Source organism: Prionailurus bengalensis, chromosome E2, assembly GCF_016509475.1.
Source record: "Prionailurus bengalensis isolate Pbe53 chromosome E2, Fcat_Pben_1.1_paternal_pri, whole genome shotgun sequence".
Classification (NCBI taxonomy): domain Eukaryota; kingdom Metazoa; phylum Chordata; class Mammalia; order Carnivora; family Felidae; genus Prionailurus; species Prionailurus bengalensis.
The window spans coordinates 10567453-10586300 of NC_057352.1; the positions used below are offsets into that span (position 1 = coordinate 10567453).

At 51.4% G+C, this 18848-nt stretch overlaps 1 protein-coding gene across 1 annotated transcript in view; it reads right to left on the bottom strand.

Annotated features, from left to right (window-relative positions):
• Positions 1 to 18848, bottom strand: part of ARHGAP35 (Rho GTPase activating protein 35) — a 125924-nt gene that overhangs the window by 13594 nt on the left and 93482 nt on the right. The window contains exon 4 of the mRNA XM_043600446.1: positions 967 to 1044. Within this exon, the coding sequence (XP_043456381.1) occupies positions 967 to 1044 (78 nt within the window). The remainder of the gene's footprint in view (positions 1 to 966; positions 1045 to 18848) is intronic.

Below are 18848 nucleotides of genomic sequence, written 5' to 3' on the forward strand. Positions count from 1 at the left end.
TGACGTCAGGCCTCCCATCCTGCAAGATTCTTTAGCGCGTGCCCTCCCCGCACCGCTGGCTAACCGGCTGGCCGTGGCGGGGTTGGGAGCCTGCTCCTGGCCGCTGCTCTGTCCCACACGCCCACGCGGGCTGCCTGGCTTCAGAATCTGGCTTGGTCTCCTCAGGCCCAGCCACACGCTGGGTTGGACCCTACTCTGATCCGCAGCTTACTTTCCTCTCTGGCTGGTGACATCTGAGAACTTTCATCGCTGTGGCTCGTTTGCTTCTGGCACCAGTGGGTGTGACTTCTCAGCCCATAGTGTGCTCAGTTCTAAGACTTAGAGTTTAGCTCTCTGGCTTCAGACCTCTGAGACCCAGCTTTGGAGACAGGAGTCCCGGCCAAGAGCCAGTCTAACTCATGAGACTTCAGCTTTGGGAGTCTGGGTCCCAACGCTCAGCTGATCATAAACGTTCCCTCGCTTTGTCTCTCTTGTGCAGGGACTCTGCGAGGAGGGGAGTCATGGCTGAGGGTATTCCTGGGGTTGGCAAAACGGGACTATTGCTGCAACCCAACTTCAGATTATGTGCCTGCAATTACGCCCCGGGGGCCCAGGGCAAGGGAAGCAAGGCCCTTGAGAGGTGACGGAGGCACATGTTGCCCTTCCCAGGGTGAGAGAAGCAAGGCACCTCGAGAGGTGACCTGGAATACGGTCAGTGGACGGTGACACGGGGGAGCAGCGGGCTGACTCGGGTTCGGCGCGGGGAATGCTTCCGTCTGGCGGCAGGGCTCGTTCCCCTCCCCTCCGAGTGGCAGTGTGACCTCGGAGGGAAGGGTAACCGGGGCCAAATGCTTTCTCTTTCTCAGTCACCAGGCCAGCACCTCTTGGCTCCGGGGCTGTGTGCGGCAGGACACCCCGGCAATTTGGCTGTCCCGTCCCCCCCTGACCGGCTCGAGCCTCCGATGCTCAGCCAGGCTGTGGCCTCACCTTGATCAAACTGTCTCTGCAGACTCTCCATCTCCGACTTATTCCCGCTGACCCGGTAGATCCCTTCTGTGCTCAGTCCTGAGGAGAAACAAACAGGTATCTTAGGAGCAGGGAGTGCAGAGAATGAGCAGGACTGGACTTGAGCAAAGACGGGGCGATTCCGTGAGGAGCCCACACGGGGGAGGAAGAGGGCGAAGCACAGACTTTCCTAGATGCTTCAACCCACTTCCCCCATTTTCGTTTTTACTTCAATATTTAAAAATATTTTTTGTAAAAATTAAAATAATATAGAGGTACCTCAGCTAAAGATAATTTTTGTCCACATCTTGATGTATATTCTTGTATTTTAATTAAAAACTTCAAAACAATTTTTTTCAGTGTTTATTTACTTTTGAGACAGAGAGAGACAGATCATGAACGGGGCAGGGTCAGAGAGAGAGGGAGACACAGGATGGGAAGCAGGCTCCAGGCTCCAAGCTGTCAGCACAGAGCCCGACGTGGGGCTCAAACCCACAGACTGCGAGATCATGACCTGAGCCGAAGTCGGACGCTCAACCGACTGAGACACCCAGATGCCCCTAATTAAAAACTTTTAAAAATATTTATTTTTGGGAGAGCACAAGCAGGGGAGGGGCAGAAAGAGGGGGACAGAGGAACCAAGGCAGGCTCTGCACTGACAGCAGCGAGCCAGATGTGGGACTCAAACTCACGAACTGTGAGATCGTGACCTGAGCCGAAGGTGGACGCTCAAACGACTGAGCCACCCAGGTGCCCCTTAATTTTCTTTTCTTTTTTTTTTTTTTTGAAATTTTTAACGTTTATTTATTTTTGAGACAGAGCATGAACAGGGGAAGGTCAAAGAGAGAGGGAGACATAGAAGCTGAAACAGGCTCCAGGCTCTGAGCTGTCAGCACAGAGCCTGACGTGGAGCTCGAACTCAGACTGTGAGATCATGACCTGAGCCAAAGTCGGATGCTTAACCAACTGAGCCACCCAGGCGCCCCCTTAATTTTCTTTTAAAGTAGGCTCCTTGCCCAATGTGGCGCTTGAACTCACAACCCCGAGAATAAGAGTTCCATATTCTACCGACTGAGCCAGCCAGGTGTCCCTTGAGTTTTAATTTTAATTTTTTTTTTTAAATGGGAGATAATGCTGTGTTTTAACCTGATCTTCTCACTTACAAAGTTATGTTGTGGGCTTATTCTAATCATTAACTATTCTTTACAACATGATTTTAATGACACCAAAGTATACAGTAACTTTAAAAACAGTCCTATTGTTAATCATTTAGTTTTTCCTGAGTTTTTTTTTTCCTGTTTAAATACCCCACAATTATGTTTCTTCTGTTTTCTAGAAAGCTAGTAAGTTTAACAGATTCTTGGCAATGTGTGTTTCTTACTTTGTGAATTTCCTATTCATGTTCTTGTCATTCTTTTTATTAAAAAAATTTTAATGTTTATTTATCTTTGAGAGAGAGAGAGAGAGAGAGACAGAGAGAGAGAGAGAGAGCGAGAGCGAGAGCGTGAGCAGAGAGAGGAGACACAGAATCCAAAGAATGCTCCAGGCTCTGAGCTGTCAGCACAGAGCCCGACGCAGGGCTCGAACTCGTAAACTGTGAGATCATGACCTGAGCTGAAGTCGGAAGCTCAACCGACTGAGCCACCCAAGTGTCCCTAATTTTTAAAAAATGTTTATTTTTGAGGGGGGGGAGAGGGGGGGTGGAGATTGGGCATGACAGCATGAGCAGGGGAAGGGCAGAGAGAGAGGGAGAGACAGAATCCGAAACAGGCTCCGGGCTCTGAGCTGTCACAACAGAGCCCGACGTGGGGCTCGAACCCAGAAACTGTGAGATCATGACCTGAGCCAAAGTCGGACGCTTAACCGACTGAGCCACCCAGGCGCCCCTGTTCTTGTCATTCTTGTTCATTTTTTATGAATGGTCCCTCTCACCGTGTACTTGAAAGAGGCCTCTGAATAGTAAGGAACTATGTTAATGTTACAACATTCTCCCTTTTTGTTATGTGTCTTCTAAATATGTATAATGAATTTTTTGAGGTATGTAATTTAAAATTTTTAGGTTTCCAGGACCAGTCTGTTTCTTTATCATGTCTCCCTTTTAAACATTTTTTTAAAAGTTTGTTTATTTTGAGAGAGACAGCCCGAGCAGTGGAGGAGCAGAGAGAGGGAGAGAGAGAGAGAATCCCAGGCAGGCTCTGTGCTATCAGTTCAGAGAGCCTGATGAGGTGCTCTATCTCACGAACTGTGAGATCATGACCTGAACTGAGACCAAGAGTCAACCGACACTCAACTGACTGAGGCACCGAGGCGCCCGGATGTCTCCCTTTGTTTTTATCTTTGAACAGCTTTTCCTATTTTTAGAGCAGGTACTCTCTATTTCTTTCTTGTTCTTTTATATATATATTTTTTCACTTAGCTCTGTGATCCTCTTATAACCGATTTAGTATATACAGCGTTAGGTAAGGAAAAAAAATCCTAAAATGTAGTTAAGTAATACAGAAGAACATAAAGGATCAGGTCAGAGACTGACTCACCCCACCCTTCAGCTCTCAACCCCTCGGCACAGGAAGCACCGCTCAGGTTAAAGTGGAGTCCAGGCCCTGGCTACTGCCTCCACTGTCCTCATCTCAGGGAAGGAGAGGCCACGGCTGTGCCCGAGACCACAGTTCTAAAGGACGAGGAAGTCACAGTGAAGAGCAGAGTGGGATCTCATGGCTAAACCAAGCCTGGCCCCTTCTGAAGACCACGGTTTCGAGCAACCCTGGCTAGCTGAAGGGGCCCTGAGGATGTGCCCCGGAGCCAACACCAGAAGGCAGTGTGGGCAGTGGAGACGGGACCAGGCCCGGAAGTCAATTAGTGAGCTCCTGAGAGCCAAGTGTCTCAATGTCAGTTATCACCGTAATTACTGCCTCTGGAGAGGCACCCATCAGGCAAGATAAAAGCAGCAGCCTATTTCTGGGGCCCCACAATAGTAGCAGGTGAACTCTAAAGAACATCGAAGCAAGAGTCATCAATTCTCTGGCTTAAAAGCTGTTAATTGCACATAGGCCTTTCACCCCAGAGAAAAGGGGGTTAACGGGCCAGCCGTAAGGACACCCTACCTTGCAGTGCCTGGCTACAAAGGAGCTGCCCTCACTGCATTTGTGGGGAGGGAGAAGTACGTACACTTTCCAAACCTGAGGCCCCAGACGAACCCCGCTCGGCAACCTTGCTCACTGCCTCCCTTTCGGCACTGACGTTTCTTGAGTGTCTCTATGTTGTGCACTGAGCCGGGTGCTTCCCCACCACATCCACCTACCACTCACTCACTCACTCACTCACTCAATAAACGATGATGCCCCTGAACCCTCCAGCCCTTATGGTAGGAGCTGCTGGACAGTGAGAACACAGATGAGAAAAGGAAGATTCTAAAAGGTGAAATCCTCGCCCCAAACTGCACAGATGATAAGAAGCCCAAGTCCAGGGCCTCTGTCACCCTTCTGCCTCAGTGCTGTTCCGGAAGATGTCTGGCATCTACCCAACAGGTTGGGGTCCAGACCACAGTCTTCCCCGCGGAAGATATGCCACACTTGAGTGAAGTCCATTGGTCCTCGCCATTCTGGGTCGCTTTTGAGATGGCACATCCCCTAATGCTGTCAACCCCCAAAGGTCAGAGTCAGGGATGAACCTAGTAAATTTCCAATGGTCTCTTTTCTACTTAGTGACTTTTCCAAAGCGTCTCAGACATATTTAAACTTTTTACCTATTTCACATCCCAGGTAACCACACATACCACACACACACACACACACACACACACAATCATCCACACTTTCACATTTTGGCAAGCCCTGAGTTATGTGTCAGCAGGCACAAGGCTTCACCTCCTATAGGCTGAAAATACAACCTACTTTCTACATACTCTTCCCTTTATCTGAATATCAGCTCCCTCCAGCACACAGGAAACAACGGCACAAGTGGCAGGGGCTTAAAAGTCCCTCAAGAATGTGGCAATGCCCTGGTCTGAGCCCCGGGTGTGGACAGACCCCGTAGGAACTGCGGAAGATCCTGACAGCCTCAGGCCATTCACCATCTTCTGGCAACTCTGACCTCCAGCGTGGAGAGAAGCCCTCTGCGCTGTCTCCTCGTGGCCACCTGCCCCAGCACCGGAGGGCAGAAAACAAGCTGCAAATCAGCTCTCTGGAAACTATCCGAGGCGTGGGCCTGCTGAAACCTCGCTAGATGGACGATCACGAGAGTGGAGGCATTTACAAGCGCAAGGCCAGCTCTGCAGCGTCAATTCATCATCAACTTAGTATTTCCTGTAATCGGGACACGTGTTTATTTTACGAAATGCCATTTTAAAATAGCAATTCTGCTGCTGCCCTACACAACGCCACAGCATAATTTAGGAAAGGTATCATCTGCTTGGCCACTGCAATTTTTCACAGCTACTAATCAGACATCAATTAAATAAAAACAAAAGCTCAGAACAGACTGCAAACACCACAAAGGCCGCTACCGAAACAGAGCCCAGGGCTAGCGATACCGCTGAGAACCACGGCCCCTGACACAGCAGGACCGGCTTCCCCGGGCTGCGCCTCCCGGGACCCACGCAGAAACACTCTGGGGGGGCGGGGGTTGCGCCTGTGGCTCAGGCCTGCCAGCAGGAAGCAAAGCCCTTGCCAGCGGTGCCCCGATGACACATCCATTCCACGCCCGCAAGTCTGCTTGAGAAGCTTCAACCTCGACTCTGAGGCATCTCTGCACACCAGAAATCTCCAAAGACCCGCTACCAAAGCAGGGCCTCACCTACAGTCCTCTTTCTTTCCTTTTTAAAAAGTCCGATCTGAAAAAGCCCTTCAAACATCTTCTCCATTAAAGCTAATTTTTGGGAATAGAACAAGGGACAGTTCAGAATGGCCAAGGTCACTCTCTTCAAATACCTCAACAACTGCTACGTGAACAGTCTTGTCCAACTGCTCTGGAGAACAGGGCTACGACTAAGAATGGAAACTGCAGGAAGGGAAACGTTCTCTCAATATATGAAATAACAATCTAATACCTACGGCTGACATTCGCTGGCCCGGGCCAGAGCTTCTGAGCTCCCTCTTCACCGGACAGCCATCTGTCAAGGGTTTCTGTTTAAAAATATTAACACCTGGTCTAGGAAGATAGCCAACAACAACAATACCAAAGCGCCCACTGGACGCTTACTACGTGTGAGGTGCACGATGCCAAGCGCTTGCTGTGCATTTTTACGTTAGTTCTCACAACAGCCTCTTCAGAGAGGTTGTTACTGATCCCATCGTACAGTCGGGAATGCAGAGACTAAGCGGTAAAGTCAGACGGGCAAGGTCAGAGAGCTGCTGGGCTGTGATCTCAACCCCACCTGACTTTTAGAGTCTGCGTTCTTTTACCCTGTTCTAAATCACCAGTTCTGCAAACTGAGCACGCGTCAGAACCCCTGGGAAGGCCGGCTGCAATACAGGTGCCCGGGCTCTGCCGCAGAGATTCCGACAACATCAGCCCGGAGCGGGATCCAGAACGTGGATCTCTAGCACATTTCCGGACAGTGCGGACACTGCCGGTCGGGGAATCCTCCTTTTGGATAACCGCTACTGTAGAAGATGACCCAGACCTTGAAGATCAGACTCCTAAATTCGACGTTTCAATAAAACCGGGAGGCAATATGTACAAGGCAAAATAAATACTGGATACTCTGGAAACAAAGCATTTTCAAAAGTATTAAACTGCTGCTTTTTCGTAACGTGAGCAAGCCTTTAGTGTATTAAACTTTATCCATAGCCATGTATGACTTTCACAAAAATGTTAAAAAATAGTGAAGAGAAAGGCAAAAGGGCCTTATTCTTTCTTTTGCTGAATATTTACCAAGCCCCTACATGGCAGTTAAGTGCCTTTCCAGAGCCTTTCAGGTGTGGTCTTCCTCAAAACTCCTCTGATGACCTAAGAAGGCTAGAGGGCCCGCCCATGCCAGCCAGGAGGCATGCCCCATGGGCCCGAGAACTAGCATATTTCACCCTTGATTTCCCCGTGAGAGTGGCTGCTGACCCCGGCTCCTCCCTGGCACCCGGAGCACTAGGGACACTGGGAGCTTGGAAACCGAGGGGGGCGAATCACCTCCTGCCAGGGCGCGTGTCTGATTTTCTGAAATGTCCAAACGAGTTTATATTCTTGGGTCCCAAGCACCACTTCTCAGCACCAGCGTTCGTGGCCAGGCGGCTTTCCGCAGTCGGCCCACGTCAGGCTTTGCCTCTGCTCATTTACACCAGGACTCCGTTCCTCCCAAGTTTCCTTTCTAGCAACAAATCAATTCCTCTTCTAAGATAAACTCTGACTGGTTTATTTTTCACCTTCTATATTTAGGTATAAAAACTCAGCACTTCAGTCCTTTAGAAAAAACTTAATTGGTGCCGCCGGTGCTCTAAGTGGCCCACACGAGACGGGCCTTAACTATGAAATAACTTTTGTTGACTTTTCTGGGGGCTGAAAACCCATCTAACAGAGTACTCTTCTCGTCCATGCATCTAAGAATAAGAAGTCACAGGTGGGCTAAATTACAAGCCCAGAGGGGTGCTGGGAACTCGGAGAGAAGGCAACTCCCTCGACCATAAAATCTAAACGGTCTTGAAGAGGGCCAACCTCTGGGGAGGAGGAAGATGCCCTCCGTTGGGGCCGCAGGCCAGCAGCACACGTGGTCTCTCCTTCTGAGGGTCACACCGCAGCACCCCCGCCTTGGAGGAAGACGAAAGGGCTGGGGGCGGTGGAACAGGGAGGTCAAGAGCAGATGCGACCTGCTAGCTGTGGGGTCCCGGGCCCCCTGGCTTTCCTTCTCTGCACAACAGACAGAACAGCTCCCCCGCGGTGGCCTAGTGGTGTGCCTTTTGGGAGACCTTGGGGTCAAGGCAGTAGCTATTACCCGGATGATCTGAGTGGAAAGCAAGCCGGCAAGTGGAGGGGCACCTGACTTTTGTCGTCAGGGAGACACGGGCTCGAATCCTGACCCTCGCTGCGGCTCACCTGACCACCGAACGGATGCACGCCCACCTGCGCTGCTGTGAGGAAGAGACGGAAACCTACGCGAAGGCCGCAGTTTAACGGCTGCTGTTGTCCCCCCTGGCTCTACACCCTTCACGAGCCTCGCCGGCAGTGGCGCCTAGAGGCAGGGCCCGTTCTGAGGGCTGAGCCCAAACCAGCCAGTCCGCAGAAAAATATTTTAAAACACGCCTGGGCTCCGACACCAAAGTGACCGCGATTCTGATCCTGGCTCTGCCTCACAGCTGGCAGGGTGACTGGGGACAGATCACTCACCTCTCGGAGCTTCGGCTACTCGGTCAAAACCAGGGTTGTTTATTAAGGACTCTGGTCGAGACGCCGCCAATACTGAGATTACACACGTGCAAGGGAGGAATACGAATGGCTGGCACACCGGAAGGCCAATGGCAGTACGAAAACGATGACAGGAAACTTTCTGTTGAGGGCTTACTATGTACCCGGCAGTTTTCTCAGCTCTTCACTAGAATTATCATAGCGGATCCGCCCACTAATTCTTTAAGGTAAATATTGGTTTTATTCCCATTTTACAGATAGCAAATGGAGGCTTGGTGAGGCTGAGCCATGTGCCCAAAGCCATGGAGCTGGGTCAGTGGTGGGGGCAGGATCTGAACCAGCTCGCCCAGGCTCTGTCTCCGATTACTGTGCAAGGGGTCCACTATCTGCAATGCTAATCCCCGGTCCCTTCTCCCTTGAATGTGGTATGGAGGTCACATCCTGCCAACGCCAGATCGATCCACTATGGGCTCTGAGGACTTTCCATCCCCTGCGTAGTCCTACGCATTCATCTCTTCATTCACACCCCGCTCCGTGTTCTCATCTGTCACTTGGAGGGTGAGGAGGAAGCGCCACAGAAAAAAATGCCACCTCCTCGCCACATAAAAAGCAGCCAATGGGAAGTGTCCTTGCTTTATTCCTACGATGCAGTTCTACTATTGATGACACGAAAGAGTCCCCGCCAGATCTCCCCGTTGCCTTCCTGTTTTGGATGTGCTCGGAATGATTTTCTGGCTCTTCTATTAATCGAACACTAGGGTCACTCTGGCCCCGCCAGCGCCCCTTTGTTAGCTGTCTTCCCTCGGTAATTCCCTCGTCAATCAAGATCTGTTTCTGGCAATGCCAGACCTCCTCTCTCCCCATGACAGAATGCCACTAACACTCTATTATGACTGCTTGACCGGGTGTTAGCCCCACAAGTAGGCACTGTGGCTTTATAAATTTCCAACTCTATTGTACGTACACGCAGTCACGTCATAAATCTCAAGGCTGAGGAGGAAGGGAGAGAAGAGATCCGGGGGAAAGAGATGAAAATATCACACCAGGTCTGGGGCATCATATGGCTCCAGCATCTGGCTGATCCTTTATAAGCTACCCATGTATTTACTGCATTTAACTGTGAAGGAGGGCTTCTGGACTCTGCTCTGAGCCAAACAAGGGGCCCTGTATTTTTCCTGATTTTCAAGAAAATGCAGACCCCGAAAGATGGGTTTGAGAAACCACGCCGACAAAGTGAACTTCAGGTCAGCCTAGAGCTGATGCTGCCTGTTCTGGGCAGCCCGGGACGGAGGGGAGAGGAGAGTGTGACCCACAGTCGAGCTGAGCAAACCGTACCCAGCAAAGCAGCAACCAACGTTCCAAGCCGGGAGCAGCTGGGAGACCCTTCTGCCAAGAATTCGAGCGTCCTTCGGGCTCCGGGTGTGGTTCTGTCGGCACACGCACAAGCCCAGTGGCACAGGGGTGACGGCAGTGTGGCTCTGAGGCGAGCTGGGGCCACCACGGTGAGGGGTCTCCCTGGCTAAACAAAGCGCTACCAACAAAGAAACAGCTCCAACCAGCGCAGAGGTAGTGTGTCACTGCCAGCCCCATGCATATAATGCCAACTTCCTTTCCGACAGGCCCCCAAGGAGAGAGGCCCCTTGAGGTCATGGGCAGATTCCTCCCAAGCATTAATGAGGGCAGAGGTTAACTTCTTTCAGGTTCCTGATTCCCAATGAACCATGAAAGGAACAAAGATGTCACCAATCACAGCCCGGTGTCCTTCCTTTCCCGGTTTCCCTTTCCTCACTAAGACGAGCACTCTTCATAGGTGAGAGGCCTATAATCCTCAGGCAGAAAAGGGGCTTGTAGCCCCCACCGGCCAGCGATCCTTCTGCTCTGCGTCTAGGACACAATACGGCACGTGGCGTGGGGTGGCCCGCGTCACCGCCCGAGCCTGCTCCCCAGCCCCCCATCGTGTTGGCTCGGAAGCACCGGATCTTTCTCCGCAAGGCCTTCTTACAGGTTGTCACTTCTACTTTTCCCTCCGTTGCTTCTGGCTGGCTAAACATCGCTCCCTCAGAGAGGACGCCCCTGAGCCCCAGATCTAAATGAAGCGTGTTACGGTAAGTGCTTCCATTTGCGCGGTGCTTCCACGACGGGCCAGGCTCAGGGATAAGCCCTTTACGTGCCCCATCTCAGCAAGGCCTCACAACAAGCCGGGAGCTGTAGACTACCGTTGTTATGGTGCCCATTTTACAGCGGGACAGACCGAGCCATGGGCAAACGAACGGCAGGGGTGCACTCGAACCCAGGCAGTCTGGCCCCGGAGCCTGTGCTTAATCCCCACACCCCACTCGCTCTGCACCTTCTTACAGGGCACCGGCGAGCTGGAAAGTCCCCGCGCAGCCGAGAGGTTATTTGCTGCGTGCCGGCCCCCCAGTAGGCCATGGGAGCAGGGAGGGTTTTCTGATTACCCTTCTAGGTACCGGGACTCGGCAGGGCCACTCACACCGGAAGAAGGCATTCAGCAACTAGGCCCAGAATGGAGGGAAAGAGAAGTAAGTGCCTGACACTAAATGTGCAGTTTCTCTGGTTGAAGAGAGGGACGAAGCGGATGGCCTCGTGCCTCCAGGCGTCCTGGCAGGCCTCCCCAGCCCGTGGAATGTGGGAAAGAGAGAGCCTCCGGCCTGGCCAGCATGGAAAAGATGTTTCATAAACAACTGTGTCCAACCCCTACCTTCCTTTATGCACCGGGTGAGGGTCTGCGCTCCCCATCTCCACTAGTCCCTGCAGAGGTCAGGGGGACTTCATAAATTCATTTATCATCTCCTGGGGGTTAGTCGCCTGCTGCTCTGTGTGTGGCTTTCCGATCTGGGTTGTTCACTTTTTTTTTTTTTTTTAATTTTTTAAATGTTTTATTTTCAAGAGAGACGGAGACAGAGCGCGAACAGGGGAGGGCAGAGAGAGAGGAAGACACAGAATCGGAAGCAGGCTCCAGACACTGAGCGTGTCTGCACAGAGCCCGACGCGGGGCTTGAACCCATGAACCGTGAGATCACGATCCGAGCCCAAGTCGGACGCTTCACCAACTGAGCCACCCAGGCACCCCTGGGTTGTTCACTTTTACAGAGAGGGGCCATAGTTTGGCTTTGGCTGGGATCCCCCACAGTGGGTTGCACCCCTTCCCACACACACACGTGTAGGCATGAAGGATAGACAGGGACCGAGAGCGAGGGCGAGGGCCAAAGAGCTCCCCTCAGGCAACAGTTCAGGGGCACAGGCGGGTGCGGAGAGGCTCTCGCGGGCGGCCTGCCGAACCGACTGTGGGAGCAAACGCGGCGTGTGTCCGGGCCGCTCGCTAAGGGGGAGCAGCCTGCCTGACGGAGCTCACCGCTGCCGAGAGGGAAGGCACAACCGGAACAGCCAGGCCAGGCAGGTCTGTCGGAACTGTCTCGGGGATCTGGGCTTCCACCCAGACTATTTCTGTCTTGGATGGAAGGGCAGGATTACTCTGTGAAACAAGCTTTACTTCTCTTTGGCTGCTGGGCTGTCCAGGCAGCCTGCCAGGGCGCACTGTGCAGATCAGGGCACTGGGTCCTGAGGAAATCCGCTAGCAACGCCGAGTCACAAGCCACACGAACTCTGCTTATCTGGAAGAGGCCAAAGTGGGGCTGACTGCCTGCTTTTATGGCAAGGGAGCATTTTTTTTTTTTTTTTAAATAAGTCAGTTTTTAAACACGTTTGTTTATTTTGAGAGTGAGAGATTCAGAGCGTGAGGAGGGAAAGGGCAGAGAGGGAGGGACAGATAGAATCCCAAGCAGGTTCCACACTGTCAGCACACAGCCTGAGGTGGGGCCCGATCCCACGAACCCATGAGATCGTGACCTGAGCCGAAATCAAGAGTCAGGCGCTTAACTGACTGAGCCACCAGGTGCCCCATGGGGGCATTTTTACAACGCAAGTGCCTGTGTTTAACTTACAAGTGACCAGAAAACAGGAGGGTGGTGAGAAAGGGGCACATGAGAGGCAGTCAAAAAGAGTGGAAAAACCTCTGTTTTCACACTATTTAGGTTATGGGCCAGCAACTTGCCAGCGAACCTAGAATTACAGGGGGTGGGGAGATTAAGGAACACAGAACCCCCATAAAAATCACAGCAGATGAAACCACACACCTCTTTCAGCACTTTATCATCAATTCAAAGCAGTATAAATATGGCAATTACTCCATAAAGCCTGTTGGTATACCCAAGTCGTAACTGTGCCTATTAAACTGTTACAGTGATAGATGGGAGCATCTACACTGAAATTAGCTGCCTTCTCTGAAAGAAAGAACTACAGAGACCTAGGCTGATGGCAGGGAAATAAGCCACTGGATCTGACGGCTCCAGTTCCACCAGATCTCTTCCACGATAGCTCTAGAATATGGCTATGATGCACGTGGATAGCAATACGGAGGCTTTTTTAGGGTAGCAGTTTCCCAAGTGTTAAAGAACTTGGTAAAATTCTGAATCTGTTCAGTCGGATGAGACAAAGCTCACAGCTTCAGCAGCGTGAAGCACGGAAGAAAGAGCTGGAACGTGGGTCCTGTCCATTCCGACGGGCTGCGAGTGGCCTCTGCCCAAAGGACTCCAGGACTTGTTTCCTCTCTTCTAAAAAGGGATTAGTGGTACTTTGAGATCAATAGCGTACGAAGTTTGTACGGTGACCTGGGAAGAAGCGGCACGAGCACAGGGCTCTCCCCAGGCTGCGGAGGGGCGCGCTGGCCCAGGCTGGGTTCTTCTGGCTGCTCCCTTCCGGCGTCTCCTTCCCAGCCTTGGAGGACAGCCGCCTCCTCGGCCCTGGTGCCCTCAGAGGGGCAGAGGAAGCCCACCTGGCAAGACCTTAAACTTAGGCACCCTGTGGGAAGACGGGCAGGGGCAGTGTCGTAAAACAGGAAGTATACAGTTGGTCTTTGTCCCCAGTTCCTGGCACAGGGCTCCTAAAACCCTTGGAATTTCCTTAAAGATAAGAATGTCTTTTGTTATTCATAACGAGCCCTTTCTAACCATACCTGAGTTTTTGATGAGTGACTCTTACAGGGCCCTAGACAGCTTCACGGTGGGGGCTGGCCACAAAGACCGCGTCGTGATTAAAGGGGTTACGACTTTCAGCCCCCCTCCGTGAGAGAGGGGTTGGAGATCCAGCCCAATCACAGACAGTCAACGACCTAATCAACTATGCCTAACTAATGGCACCTCCGTAAAACCCCTACACAACAGGGCTGGGAGAGCTGCTGTGTTGGGGAACACGTCAAGGTGCCGGGAAGGTGGCACACTCAGAGGGCGCACGTGTACGATGCCCTAGCAGCTCTTCTGTTCAGCTCTTCCGGAGTTGCATCCCATGTAACCAACTGTAAGGGTCTGTCTGGCACCGTCCAGAGTTCTGTGAGGCGTTCGCCCGAACTACTGAATCTAGGGGGAGGTTGAGGGAACGTTCCCCCTGACTTCGTGGCCAGGTCAGACAGAAGTGTGCGTGGGTAACTCGGGGATTCCATACTCGCAAATGGCGTCTGAAGTGAGGACCGGCTTGCGAGACTGAGTCCTTAAACCTGCTGAGTCCTACAGTAAGTAACCCTGGGGAGTCAGCGTCAGAAGTGAACTGCAGGACACCTAGTGGGTGTCCGAGAGCTGGAGAAGTGGTGCTGGAAAAGACCTCACATATCCGATGTCAGGAGGAAAATAAAAAACCTCTGATGCGGTTAGAGAGGAAGAAGGGTGTGTGGTGCAGGCAGCAGAGTCCAACATTAGCCGGCCTGACCCCACTGGTCCGGGAGCTGCCAGGGCACGATCTTCTCCGGGCTTCAAATTCCTAGCAAAGGGGGGGCAATACAGCTAAGAGGGTGATGGCTCTGGGTTAGAATCCCAGCTCTCCTACCTTCCCTTTCTGAATCTCATTTTCCTTATCAGAAAATCGGAAACCACGCCCATCTCAGAGGGCCGCCATGAGAACAAAATGAGACTTCTGGAAACGGCTGTGGCCCTGTCGACGTGAGCTCCAAACTGGCCCCCGGGCCACATTATCTGCCGCAATACCCACGACTCCCCTGCAAGGGAGCCGTTTCCATCTTCATTTTACAGTCCAGGAAACCGAGCCTTAGACGTTCAAGAACTCGCTCAGGGTCACACCTGTCACGCTGCCCACAGAGGTCCCCTCTCTGGGCAAGGCTCTGTGCGGCATAAAGAGCGTTTCCCAATGAGATCAAGCAACCTGGGAGTTCACCAACAGCTGGAGGAAATCAGCTCAAGTAACAGTTTGGCCTTTTGTCTTGCTGTCTCCCATCAGGGCGACACTGTAATTTGCTCTCAGTTACGAAGCTGAAAATTACATGCGTCTTACTTACTCCAAACACTAAGCAGCCATTTTCCATGGATGAGTTTGGTGGCGTTTTCTGGAGGGCAGTTCCAGGGAAGACTGGGCCGGGGTGTTCTGAAGAACCGTGAACCACGTATCCGAGTGTTCCCTGACACTGGGAGGCTTTCTCATGTTCACCGTGAAGACACAGGAAGAGACAGAGACGTGTGCTAGGCCGTCTCTCTGTGAGGAGGGATAAAACTCAGGGACCCCTGATGGTTGTCTCTTTTCAATCTACAATATGGAGGCGACACCCTGGAAATAAAGCCAGGAGCTAACCTTACCGCATAAAAACACTTTTACTGCCGTTTGTCATGAGGATACGTGACCAGTGAGTGACTCTCACTTGGGAAGGACCCAGTGGGAGGGGACAGGCACACAGTAAAGCCAGGGGTGGACTATACCCACCCTCTTTGGCCAGCGGGGCACATGGAATCCCTGGGAAGCTACGGGGTCTCTCCCGTCCCGGGGCTGTGACGAGAACACTGTTCCAGCTAGGCTCAATCACCTCCCAACTACTTACCCTTTAAGTAGGGGAACTCTACCTCCCGGCCCTCACAGAGCTCTCTCTTGTCAGCTCTGAGTGGTTTAGGGCCAAGTGGTTTTGCTTTTATTGGACCATAAACTCCTTGAGGACAAGGGTGTGCCGTCATCCTGGCTTGCTCTGGGTCATACGGCAGGTATGCCACAAACATGTGGCTGCAGAGCTATCTTTAACCTTTTGGGAGGAGGCTCCCCTCACCTTGCTCACCTGACGAACACGGCTGCACATTCTGGTCTAGCCACGGTGTGCATGCGCGCACGCGCGCGCGCGCACACACACACACACAGACACACACACAGACACACACAACCTCCGCACTGATTTTCAGGGGTTCGCGGATCTCCGGAAGCCCATCCACAGACCCTAGGTTAAGCGCCTCTAAATACAAAATACACTTGCTTGCACAGTCCCTCAAGTTGACTCCAGGGGTCTGAGAATCTGCTTTTCCCCAAGTTATCTGCTCTAACAATATAAATCCCTCCAACAACACACATTTCACCAAACTCCACAAAGACAGCCCTTGTGGCAGGAGCATCCTACAGCCTTCAAAGGTGAAACAAAACTTGTGTGCAATACAGCCACCTGGACAAGGAAAAAGAAAAGCAAAAATGACGGGCTCCAGCCAGTAAGAGATCTCCAAGTGATCAATCCTCAGGAATTCATCTTGCATCTAGCGACTTTATCTCCTTCTCTGCCCTCGTCTAACCAAGTCCGTGCACAGGAAGAAGTCACTTACTCCTTCGATAAATACCCGGGTGCCCACAACACGTGAGGGGCCACGCTAGGTGAAGGCGAAGAAGAGGCAGTTCCTGCCCTGGAGTTCCTTACGGTGTAGCAGCATCGCAGGACACAGAGGAGCAAAGTGGCAGCACCAGTACAGGGCTGTGCACCAGCAGCAGAGAGCCTACTGGTTCTGATGCCAACCCCTCATCTTGCCTTGAGCAGGTGGGAGAGTGGGACTCAGAGAAGGACTCCTGAAAGTGGAGAGGACAGACAGAAACAAAAACGGAGGTCATCTCAGACGCTGAATCCAACCCAGGAATACACGGAGCAGAGAGATCCAACAACGGCATGAGTTCAGAAACCTGGGGCTGAGGAAGAAAATCTACTGCTTCTTTGAGGCTGAGGACACCCACGGAAGCGATTCATTCAGCAGTTATTTAGGTCGGGATGGTTCAACTCGGGGTCTTTAGACCCCTGAAGAGAGTGTTCTCTATTGTTCTGCCTGTTGCTGCTCAGAACAGCCCAGATGTAGATGTTCTCTCAGAGTCACTGAGGCTCTAACGCGGTCGCTGTCTCCGCCAGCCCCTGTTTGTTCCGTGGCTGAACGATGGAGCAGTCCCAGGGTGCGTGAGACAGCAGAGAAATCAGGCAGTGAAGAATCTTTGGCAGACAGATCTCTTCTCAAAGGACCCACCTTTGAATGAGTACTGGCTGCTACGAACGGAGAAATTTTAAGTACAAACCTAGAGCAGAACATCTACCCATCTTATCCTCCACCCATATTGTTGTTGTCATTATGTAACAGCCCTATAGAGACACAATTCACATACCATACAATGCACCTGTTGAAAGTACACAATTCAATAGTTGTTGTTGTCATTCTTCTTCTTATTATTTAGAGAGACAGTTCGAGTGGGGGAGAGGAGCTGGGAGAGAGAGAGAGAGAGAGAGAGAGAGAGAGAGAGAGAGAGAAAATCCCAAGCAGGCTCCATGCTCAGGGGCTGGGATCATGACCTGAGCTGAAATCAAAAGGTGGATGCTCAACTGAGCCACCTAGACGCCCCCAATTCAGTGGTTTTTAAATAAATTTAGAGAGTAACCATCATCACAATCAACTTTAGAACATTTTCATCAACCCAAAAAGAAACTCCATACCCATTAGCGGCTACTCCAAATTTCTCTCTCCTTGAAGCCCCTGGTAACCACTAGTCTACTTTCTGTCTTTATAGATTTGCCTACTCTGAACATTTCCTATAAATGGAATCCTCAAGTGACTAGCTTCTTTAACTTATTTTCAAGGGTCTCCCACGTTGTATTAATTTGAACCCTAAATTCTAAGATGATTTTCAGACACTTCCCCAAACCCAGGAAAGATGCATTTGAATATTCATGGCTGGCACCTCCACTCAGGACACCACATCTCCCATTAGCCCAGGCAGCCTGATTCATTCGCTTTCTTGCCCTGCTCTGCTGACTCACAGCCCCTTTCTTTCCAAGCTTGTCTACTTCAATATCCTACCTCTTAAGTTTCACACATCCCTTGGACTGTTAACAGTACACCCTCTACCCCTCACACTAAGAACACAGAGAATCTGTTTCCACTCCGATGCTGCAACCTTGCTCAAGGTTAGTATTGTATGCATCTTTTTACTTCTCCTTTTCTGTGCATACAATTCCATGTTTCCACTGAATGGAAGTCTTGAAGGAAGAGGTCTTTTGAATGTCTCTATACCAGTCTACCAGTCGGTCATTCACAGCCATTTATTAGAGCCCTGTGTCCTTAGTTTGCGGGACACAATGATGAAGACCCAGTCCCTTCCCTCAAGGAACTTAGGATCTATTGAGGAAGGAAGACAATCGGAGTTCAGTGTGATTGACTGGTCACAGAGGACTGCACAGAGCCCTACAGAACATGGGGTGGGGTGGGGTGGGGGGGTCCTGGCTCAGAGGGGAGGTCAGAGAAGGACTCCAGGAGGGGAGTCCTTGAAAACAGCAAGTAAAGGTGGTGTGGGTGAGAAGTATCACAAAAGCTTAAGGAACTGCACATAGTTCTAGTCTGTGTGGCCGCATTTTATCATTGTGGGTGAAAGTAAAGGCCAGAGGTGAAGCTCTCTAATGACAGGTGGGGGCTGGATCCTACTGGCAATAAGCATTAAAACTTTATTCTGAGCCACTGAAGAATTTTAAACAGGGGAAGGTGATGCAATCTCATTTATTACAGAAAAACATCTGCAGCAGTGTGGAGAAGGAACACAGGACGAGAAGCTACATCCATAAACCAGGAAGGCAGACTAAATGCAGAGGTGGGGGCCAGATTCGAGACCCTTGGGTAGTAAAAACAACAGGACTGATTGATCAGAGTGACTGACGTGGGAAGGTACAGAGGGAGAGGACTCGGACAGCCTCATGCCTACACAGTTTGGCAAATTCTTGCGGATGAAACCCTTCAAACCCTGCCTTCCCACTGATGACAGGGCTGACAAGCTTTCTTGGGAGCGGCAAAATCCCTTCTCCAAATGAAATCTGAAACTAAACCTTCAGGGTGAAGAACCCAAGGTCCTGGTAGCTTGCCTTCCCCATCTGCACACAGAGGCACTTCCTTGGACTCCTAGGGATCCAAGACAGGGAGTCTGAAAAGCCCTGGCCAAGTCCAAATGCTGGAGCCTGACCTTCATGCCTAGGGCAACAGGACTTTGTGGTCAGCAGCACCTCTCACCTCCACACCCAACTCTTGTGCAGCCCACTTCCCTTGCCTGGAAGATTCTTCTGCATCCATTGTTTGCTACAGAATCCAAGTTCTCCTACAGGCCTGGCCACCACCCCGGACATGTACCAAGCCAGCTCAAGGGAATTCCTTCCTTCCTTCCTTCCTTTCTACTAAAACCTCAGTTTCATG